The following is an 18007-nucleotide window of genomic DNA, read 5'->3' on the forward strand; positions in this document are numbered from 1 at the left end:
GGCCTTTAGACTTTAGGGCAGGGGACCATGGTGTGAGTGACGAGCTGACTGTTGGGGGTACTAAGATGGGTGGCCGTTGGCATTCCAGCACCCCTGCCCTCTCCCTGCCAACACAAGAAGATGTGAGCACACTCACTGCATCAGTCAGAAGCTCATCGAATCCCGAGGGAGTGAGGGGCTGGATGGGAGTCTAGGGAATGGATCTGAGCCGCAGGCTGGAGGACTGGATTTCATTCACTTCTTGGACACACGCTGTCTCCTTGAGTGACTTTATTCCAGATCCTCCATGTTTATTCCCCTGTGGAAGAGAAGACACCTCTTGTAGGATCCGCCGCCATCAACGCCTCAGGCCTAGGCTCGATCCTGACGCAGCAGGAAGGGGATTAAGATCAAGGAGCTAAGGCGGCTGGCAGCGACAGGTCTCTGCCGGCCGCAGGATAGCCAAGGACGCGGCCTAGTCCACTAGAGGGCGCGCGCCCCCAGGGGACCTTCCAGCGCTCCCGCGTCCCTCGGCGGCGGAGGCAGGCGAGCTGCCCCGTGCTGCCCCAGCTCTAGCCGCACCCCCGGCCGACGCCCCCAGTGGCTCGGGCGGAAGCGAAGGGTCCGGGGCCCGGCCTTTGGGTCCTGCCTCTGTCATGCCGTTCTTGGTACCTCTCCTGACCTCCTTCAGACCTTCGAGGCTGCAGCCTTGGTCATCGAACAGGGAGTTTGTCCCTGAGGTTAGGGGCGGGCGATAAACTCTGGACAGGTCAGCAGTTCAGCTTGCCCAGGACAAGAGAAAGGTGCCTTGGGTGCCCCTGTCCCGGCAGGCGTCATCTCGCCTACTAGCCCTCGGGCCGGCCCTGCGTCGCCCCCAGCTCCTCACGGGTTAACACCGCTCGCCGCCCGCTCGCTTCCCAGTGCCAAAGTGGGTGTTGCTGGAATTCCTCTCTCCCTCTCCCGTAATGGGGGGGCTGAGCTGTCCCTCCGAGGAGGGGGCACGGTGTGGATAAAAGAGACGAAAAATCAGGGGGAGGTTTCCAAAAATAAAAGCCTCCGGTCCCCATTCAGGAGGCTACAGTGACGGGGAGAAGGCGCGGAGGTGCGACAGCGGTGCCCACCCAGCTAGAGACGGAGCGCGGCCGCCGGGCTCATTGCGCGCAGCCCCGGGCCGCCCCCGCAGCCTGGCCCTCGCTCCACGGAGAGCCTGGCCCGCAGTCTGATTCGGGGCCCCCTAGACGGGGAGAGGCGGGCCACCGGGAGGGAACCAGAGCGCAGCCAGAGGGCGGCCGGGCGCACAGACTGCGAGCCCCGGGGCAGTTACCCGCCCGCGCCGCTTTCCGGGCGCCCCGGCGCCATGAGGCCCCCAACCACCACCCGCTGCCCCAGGCGTCGGAACCCCTGGAGGAGCTTCTTGCCGCTCACCCTGGCTCTCTTCGTGGGCATGGGTCATGCTCAGAGGGACCCGGTGGGAAGATACGAGCCGGCTGGAAGGGACGCGAGTCGGCTGCGGCGCCCCGGGGGCAACCACCCCGCAGCGGCTACAGCCAAGGTGTACAGTCTGTTCCGGGAGCAGAACGTGCCCGTTCCGGGTTTGCCGCCCGCGGAGCGGACCCAACCTGGCTGGGGGAGCCCCAGCAGGCCCGCCGAGGCAGAGGCCAGGAGGCCGCCCCGCGCGCAGCAGCCGCGGCGAGTCCAGCCACCTGCGCAGACCTGGAGAAGCCGGCCCCTGCGCCAGCAGCAGTCCGCACCCCGGGCCCGGGCCCCCCCGGCCCTCCCGCGCCTCGGGAGCGCGCAGCGACCGCGGGCTGCACGAGGGCGGCTAACGGGGTGAGCACTGGAGAGGGAAGCATGGGGGCTGGGGGAGCGAGGGCCGGTCTCCCGTACGCTCGTTCGTAGAGGGATGTGCAGGCTAGAGGAGAGGGTGCCGGGCTCCGCCTTTCATCCCTCTGTCCCCAGTACTGCGGGGAAACAGACCGAGGTCCCGGAGCTGGGGCTCCATCTGACCCACTCGCAAAGAGTTTGGAGGAAAGAGAAACACCACCCACACCCTTTCGTACCAGCTCGCCCAGACCCGACGTTAATCCTTTCGCAAGGCACCAGTGCATTCGCCCGCCCTCCTCCCTCCCGCCTCCAACCGGTGCCTGCTGACGCCCGTAGCGGTGCGGGGATCTGAAAGGGATCGGGGAGAGGGCAGCGGGGTGGGCGTTCCACGCGCTTGAGGCCCAGGGGAAGCTGAGCGGGCTGAGAGCGCGGGTAGGTGGAGGATGCCGGGAGCGCCAGAGCGCGAGGGCAGATGCATCTCCAGGACGGAGGCTGGCAGCGAAGCCTGCGCGGGGGCACGGGTCTGTGGGTTGCGGCAGAGGTCGGCCTGGGCCCGCGGATGGCTGGACGTGGAAGTGGGCGTGGGGTCGGGGGCACTTTGGGCAGGAAGCCTGCTCGCGATGTGGCTGCGGCCCTGTGGGTCCGTGGGGGAGTGGGTCTGTGTGGGCCCTTGTGCAGCTAGGTGTCAGCGCGACTCGCGCACTTTGCAGGGCTAAGTCTCCCCCCTACCCTGAGACTACCAGCTGCTTGCCGGGGGCTCCCTCGCAGCGTGGGAGAGGCTCCCCAGTAACCCCCAGCCCTGCTGAAGATCGTCATGGCTGCGGGAGGCTCAGTCTTGCCCGAGTATGACAGGTGTCTCCAGAATGGGGGGCACTGGAGGCCCGGGCAGTGCGGGGCTGCGTGGGGACACCATCGGGGAGGCTGGGAAGGAACCTGGCAGCCCTTCTTGGCTTGGGCCCGATTTGCCAGGTGGGTTCAGTCCCCTGGCTCATAGCACGAAGGACACTGCAACCCCTGTTCTACTCCCGAGGATGTTCTTACTGCCTCTCCACTCGCTATTTTCCTAGGCTGCAGCACTCTTCTCCTGTGTTTCTCTGCTTAGAGAGACCTTCTTGACTACTCCTGCCCCACCCTCTCTCTTCCTTCACCCTGCTCTACGTTTCTTCATAGCACTTATTCCCATTGGACATATTATGTTTCTGTTTCTGTGTTTATGGTCTGGTCTCCCAGCCCACGCTAATGTAAGCTCTATGAAAAGAGAGGCTTTGTTTTGTACATTGCTGTGTCACCAGTGCCTAGAACAGTGCTCGTATATAGTTGCTGCTTGTTAAGTATCTGTTGAGTGAGTGAATGAATTCCCCGCGGCCCTTGGAAGGCCCAGCTTACGGCAGACAGAGTAGACCGAGCACTGCCAAGTCGCTTACACAGAGGATCAGCCGGTGTTAATGGCCTGTGCAAGTGAATACATACTTCTTAAGAGCAAGTGTGCAGGGCCTGGGATAGGGGATGCGGCCCCGAGACAAAGGCATTGTTCCTGCCAGGAGGGCAACTCAATTACTTCAAATCGAATTGGAGAAATGAACAGATATGCACTGGTGAACATGCTTTCTAGTACCAGAAGCTTCATGTTAAGCATAAAGGAATGGACGTTTGTGGCTGAGGAGCCCGGAGGAGAAGGAGGCCCTGTGAGCAGGAGCCCCTGGGGTTCGAGGGGCGGTGTGTGGGGAAGCAGAGGGGAGGTGGCAGGAGTGGGGTGCCGAGGTGTAGCACTGCCCAAAGACAAGGGCTTTTCACTGTTGGCACTGGCCTAGGCGCAGGACTGCACCCTGGTGTAGGGGAGCCACAGGGCTGAGGCTGGAGGCATAGGTTGAACCAGATCATGGAGGAGCTTATACCGTCAGCATTCGGGTGGGAGTTGGGGGGAGATGGGATAGTGGAGTGGGGGTGGGAGGGTGCACTATTCGCAGTTGTGAAATGAGGTGGTGATGAGCAAAGCAGATTGTCACCATGATAAGGCTGGTAGATGTACACAGGTGTGTAAGGACCTGGGCTGGGTGCCACCCACAAGCACTTGCCATATACAGGTGCACACATCACATCACATGCTGGGTTTGGCTCCTCCCCCAGATTATTTTCTGCAGCTTTGATAAAGGGTGGGTTCCTCTGGCACTCCAGCTAGCCACTCCAAGTCATCTGGGGAGGGGCTGAGTGGCAATCTTGTCCATTGGCTTCCTCTCCCCAAGTCCATTCTAGCTCATGGCTTCTGGCCAGGCTGGCCTCTCTGGCAGTTGCCTTGTGAATTGCTCAGGGCCAAGGACTAAGTGCCACCTGCTGGTAAAGCTTGGAATTGCATCACCACTACTGGGGATTCTTCATTCAACAAACGTTTGGAAGGTCTCCTATATGCCCGGCACTTTGCTGGACCATGGGGATACAGCAGTGGCCAAGACAGCCTCTGTCTCCGTGGAACTTGCAATGTTAGTGGGGTTTTATTGCACACAATGAAGATTTTAAGTGTGCACCAGGCACAGTGCTAGGTGTCTGGGACACAGTGTAACCAGAGCAGAAACAATTCTTGCACTATTGAAATTCACAGTCCACAGGAAACTTTTTAAGCCGTTGTTTCCCAGCATTCAGTGTTTCTTAAGCTTAGCCTCACAGCATACCACCTTCATAATATTTTCCTCTATCTTTTCCTCCTTGTTCTATTATTTTCTTAAATTTATAAACTATTAAAATAACAGGATTTTGTGTTTTATTTATTTTTAAGTATTTTATATTATGAAGTTTTATACAAACCTACAAAAGTATTGGAAATAATACAACTAACAATCCAGCTTTTTCAAACCTTAATATTTGGGCCTATTTTGCTTCTGATTTTTTTAGTCGAAATATCTTCTATAAATTTGTCTCTCTCTCTCCCCAGAGTTAACCACTACCTTGAATTTACCCATGATTCCAATCTATGTTTTTATACCATTACTACAGATGCATGCATCCATAACATACACAATATTGTTTTGCATATTTTAAACTTAGATAAGTGGTACTATGCTGCATTATCCCTCTACAATTTGCTTTCTCCAATCCTCATTAGATGTTTGAAATTTAACTACATTAATATAATCAGCCCAAGTTTATTCTTTTTTTTTTTTAATATTTATTCATTTATTTATTTTTGTCTGTGTTGGGTCTTCGTTTCTGTGCGAGGGCTTTCTCTAGTTGCGGCAAGCGGGGACCACTCTTCATCGGGGTGCGTGGGCTTCTCACCATCGCGGCCTCTCTTATTGAGGAGCACAGGCTTCAGACGCGCAGGCTCAGTAGTTATGGCTCACGGGCCCAGTTGCTCCGCGGCATGTGGGATCTTCCCAGACCAGGGCTCGAACCTGTGTCCCCTGCATTGGCAGGCAGATTCTCAACCACTGCGCCACCAGGGAAGCCCAAGTTTATTCATTTTAATTGTTGGTTATTATGCCATTGTCTGAATATACCACAGTTTATTTATCCATCCTTCTGTTTTTGGACACTTAGATGAATTACATATTTTGGTATTACAAACAGTGCTTGGCATTTTTCTACATAAATCCATTTTCAAGGACACTTTATATCACTATCATAAGCTGAAAATAGTACCACTTGTCATAAAGAGAAAACTGTAGGGAAACTGAAATGAAAACAAAATGTTCTCAAAGTCTAGTCAAATACCATTATCATAGGAAGTTCAGCCCTGTAGTTCTCCCTATTGGAAAGGGCAATTGGCAAGTGCTGGAGAGAGAACCAGGCATGAAGACCCAACCTCCGACAGGGATTTTTTCCCACTGATCTAATCAGACTAGAACGATCACTAAAAAGGGAATCACTAAAAAAAATAAAATAAAATAAAAAAATAAGGGAATCACTTTCTCGCTGTGTGATTCAGCATTGTTGCATGTTGTGATTATGGAAACGTCAAATACGGAACCGTCAAACTCCCTTTCCTACCAGAAGTGTGTTGGGAAACATTGGATTAAGTGAAACAAAGAGGTATTAAAAGTACACCACATGTCAGGCACTATGTTAGACTCTAGGGGCACAAAGAGGAATAAGAAAGAACCCTCAAGGTACTCAAGATGGAGACATACACCAACAGCCTGAGATAATCAGTGCTAAATGGTGTGGCGGCTGGAGAATGGGGAAGGCTGGGTAGATGTCAGGGGAGGTTTTACACAAAGGAGGTGACATTTGATCTGGAAGTCTTGGAGCGTGCCACGGATTTCAGTCGGCAAAGAAGAGAGGGAAGGCAGTCTAGGCAGAGAGAGCAGCTTAAGCAAAGGCATCAAAATGTGCCCACATACAGTGCAGCTGGGGGACAACAAACTTCGTATACTTGGAGGATCATAGTTTTGGTTGTAGGTGGCCATGGAGATAAGGGGGAAAGGGGGGCAATTAGACTCCACAGGCAGGAGGGGTCCGGTTGGCTTTGTAGAGGCCAGTGGAGAGCCTTGAGGCATCTATAACAAAGGACCAGTATGACCAGATTTGTTCCAGGTGGAACAGCAGCTGTCCTAGGCTGTTAGCCAGAGGGGTTGGGCAATGATGCTGGATCCTGGGCTAATGTTTGCTGAGTGGTGTGGCCTGGAAGGCTGGGCTTATATAATCTCTGAGTGGCATCTTCCAGACAGTCAGAGCCACTGAGTCGTTGGCCCCAGCTAGTCAGGCTCATTTGCTCTCTCCAACTAGCCAGAGCCCACGGAGTGGTCATCTCCCATCGGGCACCTCCCTGAGCCTGTACCCAAGACTCCGGCTGGGCTTCTGTAGCCCTCTCGAGTGCCCGCTTAGCCAAGCCCTGCCCCCCTGCTTGGCAGCTTTGATTCTGACCAGTTCTCACCAGGGCCCTGACGGCCTTGAGGGCTCTACCGTGGTCGGGCAGGGCAGGACGAGCTGCTGCCTTCCTACAGTCAGCTCCGTAGCCATTCTGAAGGCATCTAGGGTACCAGCAGGCTCAGTGGGCCTCCTTGAGCTGGGATCCACTGCATGACCTCTCAGCCAGGTGGGCCCCTCAGTCCGTGCTCTCTGGACTCCCACAGACCCTAGTTTTTAGAAAACTCCCAGGGCATGCTGTCTGCTTCCCTCTCAAAGACCTCTCAGGCATCTAAGAGGCCTTGTCACCACCAGAGGGGTAATGACTCACCAATGGGTGGGTAGTCCCCACTCCCGCCAGAGCACACACTCAGAAGCCCTGGCTGTGAGGACCAGCCCCTTCCCCAGAACCCAGTGACTTGGGCCCTGATGGGGAAGAGGCCTTCGGGGAACCAGGAAACCGATGAATGCAGCGGTCCAGAGAGGCTTCTAGGTGGCTGAAATGGCACAACCCTTGGCTGGGAGGACATTCTGGGGCCTCCCTGGGAGGCAGCTCCCCACAGCTTTGGGCCAAAGGGCCAGGAATGGGCCTCAGCTTTTTCAAGCTGAAGGAATTTATTTTGAATGTTTCGTAAGGTTTCAAAAACCACACAAGCTTTGGGGGCCACACAAATGTCAAACAAACTCCTAAGTGGGACCAGATGCCCACCATGCCGGCCACAAAGGTCACAGGAATGGCCCCCGGTCTGTCCTTCACCTCACTCTTGGGCTCCGTACCTCTGCTGCCCCCCTCACCCTGAGTTTCAGCGAGTGCTCAGTAGACAATTTCTGATGGTAATGATGGGGTCTGTGAAGCAGAGCCAGGCCCAGCCTGAGCTGAGGAGTCAGGGCCCCAGAGGTCTTCTCCAAATAGAGCCCTTCTCGGGAAGTCACCTCTGTCCAGGCATTTGGGTCTTTAGACTGACAGTCAGGGTGGGTGAAGGATACTGGTGCTGCAGGGGCCTCGCTCAACACCTGAGGGCAGAGTTTGGGTGAGTTGGGTGAGTGGCCCCGGTGGCAACTGCTGGTCAGTGTCTCCTGTAGGTGTCTCGGTGCCAGCACCAAGGAGTAGCTGGGGGAAGGACTATCTCCCACCAAGTAAGTTCCATCAGCCTGCCCAAGTAAAAAATGTGCTCGCCATGCAGAGCAGCTTACCCCGAGTCCCCAGCCCCATCTTCCTCCCAGCTTGCCACCTCCTCAGCTCCTCTTAAAGAGAAATTCTGGAGCTCCGGCTCCTTCTGTCCCACCCAGCGCTCCGTGGGACCGGGCACCAGCCTGCCAGAGGGCTAAGGCTCCTCCCAGTGTGCATTTGTTGGTAGGTGATGCATATGTATGTCCTTAAGGCTGTTTTGTGTGTGTTTTCCAGCTTCCCTTGGATTATCAGAATTTGTTGGCAAGGGCCATGGTGATAATTTTTTGGTGAGAGACCATGTGGAGTTGGAGCGTGACTTAGAGTTGGGTCAGCTGAGGTTTGAATCTGGCTCTGGCGTTTACTTATTGTTTAGTCTTAGCAAGTGACTGAGCCACTCTGAACTTGCTTTTTGATCATCTTCGTGATCCCTGTGCCAGTGTGTCAGGGGCTATACATCCTATCTCATTTAATCCTCACAACAACATTAAGCAGGTATTATTATCTCCATTGTACAGATGAAAAGAATGAGGCTTCCCAAGCTCATGCAGAGAATGGCAGAGTCAGGATTCAATCTTAGATGTGAAGGATCCCAAAGCACCCGCCCATGGGCCATGCGGCCTCCCTAGAGAAGGGGGACAGTGCCCGGCCTGGCAGAGTTCCCCCAGGCCCTGCCTGTAGAGGGTGGGACCATCAGAAGGGCTCTGTGAATAGTCCCGCTCTGAGCACCCTATGCTGACCCTGTTTTGGTGACCCCGCAGGAGGAATGTCTGCGGGGGACAGTGCTGCCCAGGATGGACAACGGCAAACAGTACCAACCACTGTATCAAACGTGAGTGCCTCCACCGCATCCACCCTCTCCCTCTCTCTTCCTTGAGCTGGGCGGGGCATGGGGACTCCAGAACCTGTGCGGGGAGCACAAGTGTCTTCCCCAATCTGCCTCCTGAGCAGGTAGCCCCTCTCCAGGGGGGAGGCAGTGGAAGAGAGGAGATTGAAAAATGCCTCCAGGGCATTCCCTGGTGGTATGGTGGTTAGGACTGGCGCTTTCATTGCCAAGGGCCTGGGTTCAATCCCTGGTTGGGGAACTAAGATCCCACAAGCTGCATGGCATGGCGAAAAAAAAAAAGGCTCCAACTGAAGATGACTTTTCAAATAAAATCCCCGCTCTTGTTTGTAAAGCTTCCTATATTCCCCACCTGCTTCTCCACTGTGTTGGGGCTCCTCCCCAACTTGCCCTGTGGTGCTCACATACCCCTGTGGTCTGCGGAACACACCTGGCCCCAGAGCCTCTGCATTGCACATTCCTGGGGGGACCACTCCTAGCGCTGTGCTAGGGGAATCCACCTCTGCTCTGGCCCCTGGCCCCTGGCGGGCATCCTACCAGGACGGTCAGATGAGGCTTTCACCCTGCATCTGGAGCAGTCTTCCTTTGGACCACTCCAGGGCCTGGCAGCCTGGCCCAGATGAGAAAAAAGAGGGTAGTCATCTTAGTTATGTGGAGACCAAGCAGTGAGGTAGGAAGAGCCGGGCTCTGTGCCCTAGCCTCCACTGGTGGCGCCCTCGGAGGAGGTGACAGCAACACGAGAGCCAGTAGCTACGCAGCACTCGCTCTGTGCAAGACTCACTTCACACGTCCTGTGGGGCGGGGAGAGCCACTCACCTTTTGGCATGTGAGGAAACTGGGGCACAGACAAGTCACGTGCTCAAGGTCACATGGCCTGGAAATGGCAGGATTTGAACTCAGGTAACCTGACTCTAGGGTCCCTCTTCTTAATCTCCACACTCTGCTGCCAGATATCTTACCTCATCTTTCTGGGCCTCACTTTCTGCATCTGTGAACTGGGGATGGCCGTGTACTACTGTTTCCTTTGTTACTCCTCCTCTACCTCCTATTACTACTACCACCATCACCTCTACCATTACTACTACTACTACTACCTCTACTACCATCACTATGACTACAGCTGCTGCTGCTGCTGCTACCACTACTACCACCATTACTACTACTACCACCATTATTACTACTACTACTACTACCACCATCACCACTACCCCTACTACTACTACTACCATCACTATTACTACAGCTGCTGCTGCTACTACCACTACTACCACCATTACTACTACTACCACCATTATTACTACTACTACTACCACCATCACCACTACCATTACTACTACTACTACCATCACTACTACTACAGCTGCTGCTGCTGCTACTACCACTACTACCACCATTACTACTACTACCACCATTATTACTACTACTACTACCACCGTCACCACTACCACTACTGCTACTACTACTACTACCCCTACTACAATCACTACTACTACAGCTGCTGCTGCTGCTACTACCACTACTACCACCATTACTACTACCACTACTACCACCATTACTACTACTACCACCATCACCACTACTACTACTACTACTACCTCTACTACCATCATTACTACTACAGCTGCTGCTGCTGCTGCTACCACTACTACTACCATTACTACTGCTACCACCATTACTACTATAACAACAACTACTACTACTACTAGCTAACAGCCGAGGATTTACTATATGCCCCACACTGTGCTAAGCTCTTCACATACATCATCTTAGTTAAGTCTCCCAATCCTATAACATGAGTATTTACTGATCATCTATCCTACCTATAGTCGAGGAAACTGAGGCTCAGTTGGTTAGGAAACGTGCCCGAGGAGACAGTACTACTCCGAGTCCTGGAGCTGAGGCCTGGGGTGGGATTTGGGGCTGGAGATGAAGAGGAGGGCCCATAAGTTCTACTGAGCTTAGCAGAGAGTGTTGCTGAGGTTTGAGCTGAAGTTGGGAAGGGTGGCTTCAGAGTGGGTGGGCTTCTCCACAGCTGCCCAAGGGGTCTGGGCATGGGCCTTGCTCTGGCCCTTCAGCCCTGAAGGTTCTCAGTTTCCTAACTTTCTCATGACTTTCCAGCATCATTCTCTGCCAATCTGGAGTTTCAACACTGGAAACTCGAGGTTGGGTGAGTCTGCAGATTGTCAGAGTTGCCGTGCGTGTGCACCCTCGTGCCCTGAGCAGGGGGTGCTGCTCCAGCCGGCTGTCAGTAGCCACTCCACCCCGGGGGCCTCAGCCCCATTGTTTCTCTCCCCGGCCCTCTGCTGCTCCCCTGGTCATACCTGTGACCCTGGCACACAGGCTGGCAGCGCTCCTGGAGGAATTGCCAGTGGGCGTTAGCCTTTCCCACACGAAGTTGGCTTGCCCACTGAAGGTCTGTGTGCTAATTAGCTGGGCCCAGCGCTGTTTGCTTGTTGCTATTTTGCTGCTAATGAGCCTGATGAGAACCACGTGGGCAGTGGGGTGTTGGCCCTGGATGGCTAGGTCCTGAGCTCTGTCAAATATGGGGCTCTTGGTTCCACGCCCTGTCAGCTGGCTCTCCTGCTTCCCCCGTGGTTTGCGTCTCCCTATCCCCTCCCCACAGCTGCCCTCCTGGCTGAAGAAGAGGCTGCCAACGCCGGGGCACGCTCATGACTCTGGCCTAGTGGTTTCCCATATGTGGGGTGCCTCTCCTGGCCTGGCCGCAGGTGGGTAGTGACAGGGAGGGGTGTGTGACATCCCCCCAACTGCCAAGAATAAAGTCTAGTCCCAGAACAGTGTGGGGACTCAATCCATCCCCTGGTCTCTCCCAGATATCTGTGGGTCCAACCCACTGCCCATGCATAGCGAGTGATGGTCTTTGTCCCCTGGACCACTCCCGACTCCCACTTGCCCCTCTCACAGACTCCGAGGTTGCTGTAACATACCAGCCATCTCCTTGGCAGGCCCCTTTTTTCATCCCTGTCCAGTCACTGGACCTTGGGGACCCACTGTGTCTGCAGGTGTCCACCGCTAGAAGCCCAGCTGCTCTCTGCACCCTGGAGGGGTCTGGAGCTGCGCCCCCATCTCCTCCTCTAGTCTTGGTATCTGCCTTTTCTTCTGTGGCTTTGCCAGCTCTGGCACACAATTTATGTGTTTATGTATTTGTGGAGGCAGCTGACTGGGGCCTGCCAGCCCGCTCAGCTGAGGGGAAGCACTGCAGGGTGTGGGGTGCTTGGGTCCTGTTTACAGTTAGGGCTTTTGGAAGACTGTCCAGTCTTCCCAGACTGGCTTGCCCCAATGCACACACAGCCTTTGGGAGGCTTCTGAAGGCTCACACTGGAAGAGGATTTGAAGAATTCTTTGGCTTCTCATTTTATCTCGACTTCGATGCATGGGGACTGGGGCTGTTCTGGGGAGAAGGCTATTGAGGAGGGGGCTAGGTGGATTACCATCTTCCCCTCCATCCCAGCAGTAAGGCTCCAAGTTAAGAGCATGTGCTTTAGATTCTGGTGCCAGATTCAAGGAGTCATGGATTTGAATCCCAGCTCTGTGTTCTCAGGCAAGTGCCTGGCCCTCTTCCAGCCATAGCGCCTCACCTATTAAGTGGCTATGACAATCTTTATAGAGCTGTTTTTGAGAATTAATAATAATAACACACTGTAGCTCTTACTGTGCGTCAGAACTTTATTATTAATTTTTCATCCTCACAACAACCCTGTAAACTAGACTTGATCTTTATCCCCATTTACAGATGAGGTTAACTATTTGTCCAAGTCGTGCAGCTGGCAATCAGTAGAGCCTGGGTGTGAATCCAGGTAGCCCGCTCCAGAGGATAGGGCTTAACACCGTGCTCCTGGGAAACGAGCAAGTGTGTGTAGAGAGCCTGGAACATGGTAAGTTTAGTTGTTATTTTAGCCTAGATCCAGGAGGCTGTGCTACCTGCCTGGGTTTAAATGCCGACTCCATCACTTAGCTACAGGACCCCGGGCAAGATGCTTAAGCTTCCTGTGCCTCAGTTTCTTTTCCTGTGAAATATGACTAATATTAGTCCCTGCCTCAGAGAATTCTAAGGAACAAATGAGATAACTTAGGGCAAGTGTTTAGTTCAAGGCCTGGCATGTTCTGTGTGTTCTGTACACGTCTGGCCTTGATGTTGAGAGCAGGGACTGTCTAACAGCCCACAACATGCAGCACAGTGGCAAGTGTTCATTGGATACAAGGTAAAGGCTCAACAAGAATGTACTGAATAACACAGGGCCTTTCCCTGGCCTGTGCAGAGAAGTCCCCTTCTGCAGCCCCGGATTCATCAGCCCTTTTGGAAAACTCCCCACGGTGCTCAGGAGACCCTGGAATGGCCTAGGCATTTGTGCTTGCCTTTTAGTCCCAAGCCTGTGTGCGCATGGGGCCATTAGAACCACATGCCTTCTGGGCCACATCTCAGCGCTGTGAAGACCCTCATCCCTCCTGATCTGGGCTTCTCCTGGGCTTCCCTGAGGGAGTTCCCCTGGCCCACCCATTCCAGCCCGGTAAATGACCCCATCCCAAAGGGCAAGACTATAGCCAACCAACTTTGGAGCCAGAATCCCTGAGTTCAGAGCCTTGCTCCATCACTTACTAGCATGGTGATCTCAGGCACGTTGCTGGACTGCTCTAAGCCTCAGTTTCTCCATATGTCAAATGAGGATCAGAATAGCACCTGTAGTAGTTATAAGAATCTACAGAGGAGATATATGCAAAGAAATCGACCTCATAATGGGAAGTGCTGAACAAATGTTGAGGAAAAGGGTCAGGGCAGGGGTGGGATTTGCAGGTTCTTTACTGACTGGTTAGGAACTGCCAGGAACCAGAGGCTTGAGTCTACATATGGCTCATCTCTGGATGAACCATCCGATGAAACTCAATAGTTGGTGGGAGTGGTGGAGAGGAAAGTGGAAGGTGTTAAGGGGAATAATCACATGACTTCAGTGGAGACCCAACTAACATGAAGGGTACAGACCTAGCAAGAGACACTGCCCATCTCTCCCCTGACCATGTAGAGGTACCTTAGATCTTCCTGGTAAGCAGGTGTATGCCCCCAAGGCTTTTTGCTTAAAGGAGTATTTAGGAGATGCTTTTATCCAGGGGATCCTGAAGCCAGGGGCTGTATCCTGTTGATACCAGCAGAGTGCCTATTGGATACATGTTTGTTAAAGGACTGAGTGGGTGAATGATTTCACAGGTGACCTGGAGGTTTTCTTCTGCCATCCTCAGCTGCCTCTTCTCACCTCCTTGGTTGGCTTCTCCTCTTCTACCTAACATCTTGATGTTGGGCTGCCTCAGGACTTTCCCCAGATCTTCCAAATCCCCCACGCAAAGAGGGGGCCATATGAAGCAAGCACAGCATTAATCGCCCCCCCACCATTATTGGGTACCAGTAGACACTGTGCCAGACAATTAACACGCAACAATAAGAGTGGCAGTGCTCACTCTGTGCCAGGGACCACGCTAAACCCTTCAACTCCCTTCACCCTGTGAGTGGCCATCACATCACTCTCTGTCCTGGCCCCCTCCTGTGTCCCTGGCTGCTGCTTCTCCTCTACCCAGCTACTAAACACTGGGTTTCCCAGGACCGAGTTCTGGGTCCTCTTCTTTTCTTTCTCCCTGCACTGCTCCTGGAATGATTTAATGCATTCCCATGGATGTAAACATCGTCTCTGGGCTGATGACACTCAGATTTATATACATCTTCAGCCAGATCTCTCCTCCAACCTCCAGGCTCCTTTCGTCCTGCCGCCTCCTCGACATCTGCTCTTGATGCCTCCCAGCCACCCCCACCCCAACTTGTCCCAAGCGAGCGCATCGTTTCCCTCCCTCTGAGCCAATATCCCTGCCCAGGTCTTACCCATCCTGTTAAAGGCATCTCCATCTGTGTGAATGCTTAAGCCAGACCATTCAGGACACCTCCTCTTGCTCAGGCTTCTATCCAGTCCATCCCTGAGCACTGTTTGCTTTACTTCCTAAATCTCTTGAGAGTCTGTTTGCTTCCGGCCCCCCCCACCCCCTCCCCCCCGCTGGCTGCTTCTCTAGTCCTGGGCACCAGCACGCTCTCCTCGGTGACTGCTGCAGCTGGCTGACTGCTCCCACTGTCCCCCTTGCTCTCCAGTTCTTTCTCTGTAAATTAGATCATAACACATCCCTATTGAAACCTTCCTGTGGTGGTGTGTCCAGCCTTGTCTGTCAGCCCCTCGCTCACCAGATCCAGCCTGGGTTCCTGGAATGTGCTGCCCCCGGGCTGTTGCACATGCTGCCCTCTCTGTTTGCTTTTCCTGTCTCTTTATGTGGCTGCTCCCTGTCTTCATTTCCAGCTCCCCCTAACCACTCTGTCTAGAGCTGCCCCCAGCAGCCTTGTTATTCTGGATCCCAGCCCCTTAATTGTTTCTTCCATCATTCATATCCCAATTTCTCTTCCTCTGCTTGTTTTTTTGCTTGTTTTATGAATTTCTCTAAGTTGGAGGCTCCATGAAGAAAAAGACACTGTCTGTCTTGCTTACCATCCTAAGCAAATAGTAACTGTTGGACGCAGGACCATTTTCTAGACGCTGAGACTCGCAGAGGTGAAGGAACTTGCCTGAGGTCGTGGGGTTGGAATTCAAATGCAGGTCTCTTTGACTATAAGGCTGCTCTCTCCTCCACACTTCTGCCCTCGCCTTCATTGAGTTGTAAATGGGAATGGTGTATTCCTTCCCTCTCAACCTTTATGGGTCCTGGGCACGGAGCTGGTGTGGCTGCAGAAGGGCTTGGATGGCTCCATGCCAGCCACAGAACTGTCTTCCATGCCCTGGAGCTGCTCCCCTGGAAAAGACTGGGTCCCCGGGCTTGTCCCTGATGGGGGCTGCTCCAGGACCCCATCTTCTCTCATCTCCCCGGCCTCTCTGGCACTGAGGCCTTTAAATCCCTGCCTCCTCCCAGACAAAGCCCTCAGGGCTGTGATGGAGATGGACAGGTGACTTGTCTGCTCTAGGGCAGGAGCTAGAGGCAAACCCAGGCCTCTGCCCTGGGCCACGAGCCCTGCCCAGTGGTCCCCTCCTCATGCCTGCTGGAGCCGGTGGGGATTGGGGCTGCTCTCTATCCCCAGCCCCTGGCCCCCAGCTGGCCCAGCATCTCGGTGTTTGTTAATGCAATTAGCAGGGCGGTCCATGCTGAGGGGCTGGGGCCAAGGTCTGACTCACAACCCTCCTTCCTCCCCTCCGGCCGCCAAACGGTAGAGGCCCTCTCGGCCTGCCAGACGGCGTCTGCAGAGCGTGCGCAAGGGGCCAAGAACGGCATCTTTCTCTCATTAAAGGCTTTTATGTGAACACAACTGCTATTTTGGAGCAGGGTGCTTGGCTGGCCCCTGAGCCCCAGTGCTGTTTCCAGCCATCCTGAGCTGCGACCCCAGCACAGCTGTGGTGGGAATGGGCCGAATCCTTGAGGACCTGACTTCTCCCACAGCCTGGGGGCTTGGGGCTGAGGTCGGGGCTTGGGGGACACAGCCCCTGTGCAGAGCTTGGGTGTGGAGAGGATGAGTCCTCGGTGGATTCTGAGGGTGTGTGAAGGCCAGTGAGGGATTTCCTGGCCTCAGGGAGCTCTGACATCAGGGTCCCCTTTCTGTGGAAACCAAAGATCAAGGCTGTGGAGAAACAGCTCAGGGTCACAGGTAGACCCCCAGTTAAGTGAATTCCAAGGGCAAACTGAGGCCTCCAGGTAGGGTTCTAAGGTGAGGGGGGGCCCGGGGAAGGGCAGCACTGAGGGTGGTAGGTGACCGTCCTGCCTAGAAAGGTCTCTGGGTGTGGAAGGGACAGGGCCCCATCCTGAGGGAGGGATCAGGTACTCAGTGGGGAGGTCCTTAATGTCCCACTGACACAGAGTTTAGGAAAGATGGAGGTTTAATCTGAGGAGCAGCTGAGCTTCAGGTATGGGGGTGCGGGGCCCAGAGTCTAATCTGGAAGGTAGGTTCATCTCCCAGACAGGAGGGCCTGGTACTGGAGGCCTCGGAGGAGGGCACAGGCTTAAGGGGCCCACCCTAAAGTCGGTGCCTCACCTAATGGAATTGACGGAGGGAGACGGCACCTCTAGATCCCAGGAGAGAGAGCTGATGACAAAAGCCCTACCTGGCTGGGGTGGAAGGAGGTAGAGAGGGGACCGGGCTGTATTTAACACCTGAAGAGCAGCCCTGCCTCTGCACCACAGTGCTTGGGGTGTCTCTCTAACCAGGGCCTGCCTTGTCATTGCCTTTTCCTGGGAAAAACGTCATGGCAGAGAAGTTCAGAAGCCCTCTTGCTTCTGCCACTAGGTGTGTGGTTTTTTTGTTTTTTTGTTTTTTAACTTAGCATTGATGTCCTATACAACTTTCTGTGGAAACTTTCTGTGGAAATGTTCTATGTCTTGCCATCCAACATGGTAGCCATGAGCCGCATGTGGCTCTTGAGCCCTTGAAATGTGTCTAGTGCAACTGAGGAATGGAATTTTAAATTTTATTTAATCAATTTCCATTTCAACAGCCATATATAGCTCATGGCTACAGCATTAGACAGCATTGGACAGCACAGCTTTAGAGAGTACAAAGTACTTCCATGATCTCTGTTGAGACTCACACAACTCTTTGAGGCAGGAATTGTCAGACCCATTTTATGGATGAGACAGCTGAGGCACTGGTTGAGGTGTCTCAGTGAGACGAGACGCGCCCAAGGTCACGCAGCTGGGAAGTGGCTGAGAGGGGGTCAAGCCAAACCTTTCTGACTCCCGACCCCATGTTCTTTTTGCTACCAAGTCGCTGGTCACAAGGGCTCTGAGTGGATGGTAGGAGCAGCCTGCATGGTGGGAGCTGTTTCCAGACTCTCCCCCAGGCCTGCCCATTGTGCATTCGGTCTCCTCCCAAAGGCAGAGGTTTTGTTCGGAAAATCTGAGCAAACCTCTGCTTGACTGTTTTGGAGCAGAGTGAAGGTAGAAGGGGCACAGCCAGGAGTGGGGGAGTTGGGGAGAATGATGCCTTCTATTTCTTGTTTCAAAGTAATTTCGGGAGATTTCTTTTTATTCCCTTCTCTTTTGGCATACTGCTACCTCCACAGAGCTGAACTCCCAAAGCTGAAACTTTCCACATGTCCAATCCTCAGTGAGAAAGATAGTGCCAGGGGAGTGTGGAGAAGCCAGGGCTCAGGTGGAGCCCAAATTATGAATGGCTAAAGGCTGGCATTGGCGAGCGGGCACAGGGAGGCTGGGAGCAGCGTCACCTTCGGGCTCTGAGGATGCCAGCCCCTGACAGGGAGGGGCTGGGTGTGTCCTCGATGGCTAAACATGGACCTCGTGGCATCACGCTTGCTAACCTGTCACCAATC

General features: G+C 54.1%; 1 protein-coding gene across 7 annotated transcripts in view; it reads left to right on the plus strand.

Moving 5' to 3' along the window:
* The first annotated feature begins 1191 nt into the window (after nucleotides 1–1191).
* LTBP2 (latent transforming growth factor beta binding protein 2) overlaps nucleotides 1192–18007 on the plus strand; it is a 100090-nt gene continuing 83274 nt past the window's right edge. For all 7 annotated transcript variants that reach the window (XM_082383843.1, XM_082383837.1, XM_082383838.1 and 4 more), the window contains exons 1-2: nucleotides 1192–1809; nucleotides 8572–8642. In XM_082383843.1, the coding sequence (XP_082239969.1) occupies nucleotides 1337–1809; nucleotides 8572–8642 (544 nt within the window). In that variant the 5' untranslated portion in view covers nucleotides 1192–1336. The remainder of the gene's footprint in view (nucleotides 1810–8571; nucleotides 8643–18007) is intronic.

Source organism: Balaenoptera borealis (genome assembly GCF_965194805.1).
Source record: "Balaenoptera borealis genome assembly, chromosome: 3".
Taxonomy (NCBI): Eukaryota; Metazoa; Chordata; class Mammalia; order Artiodactyla; family Balaenopteridae; genus Balaenoptera; species Balaenoptera borealis.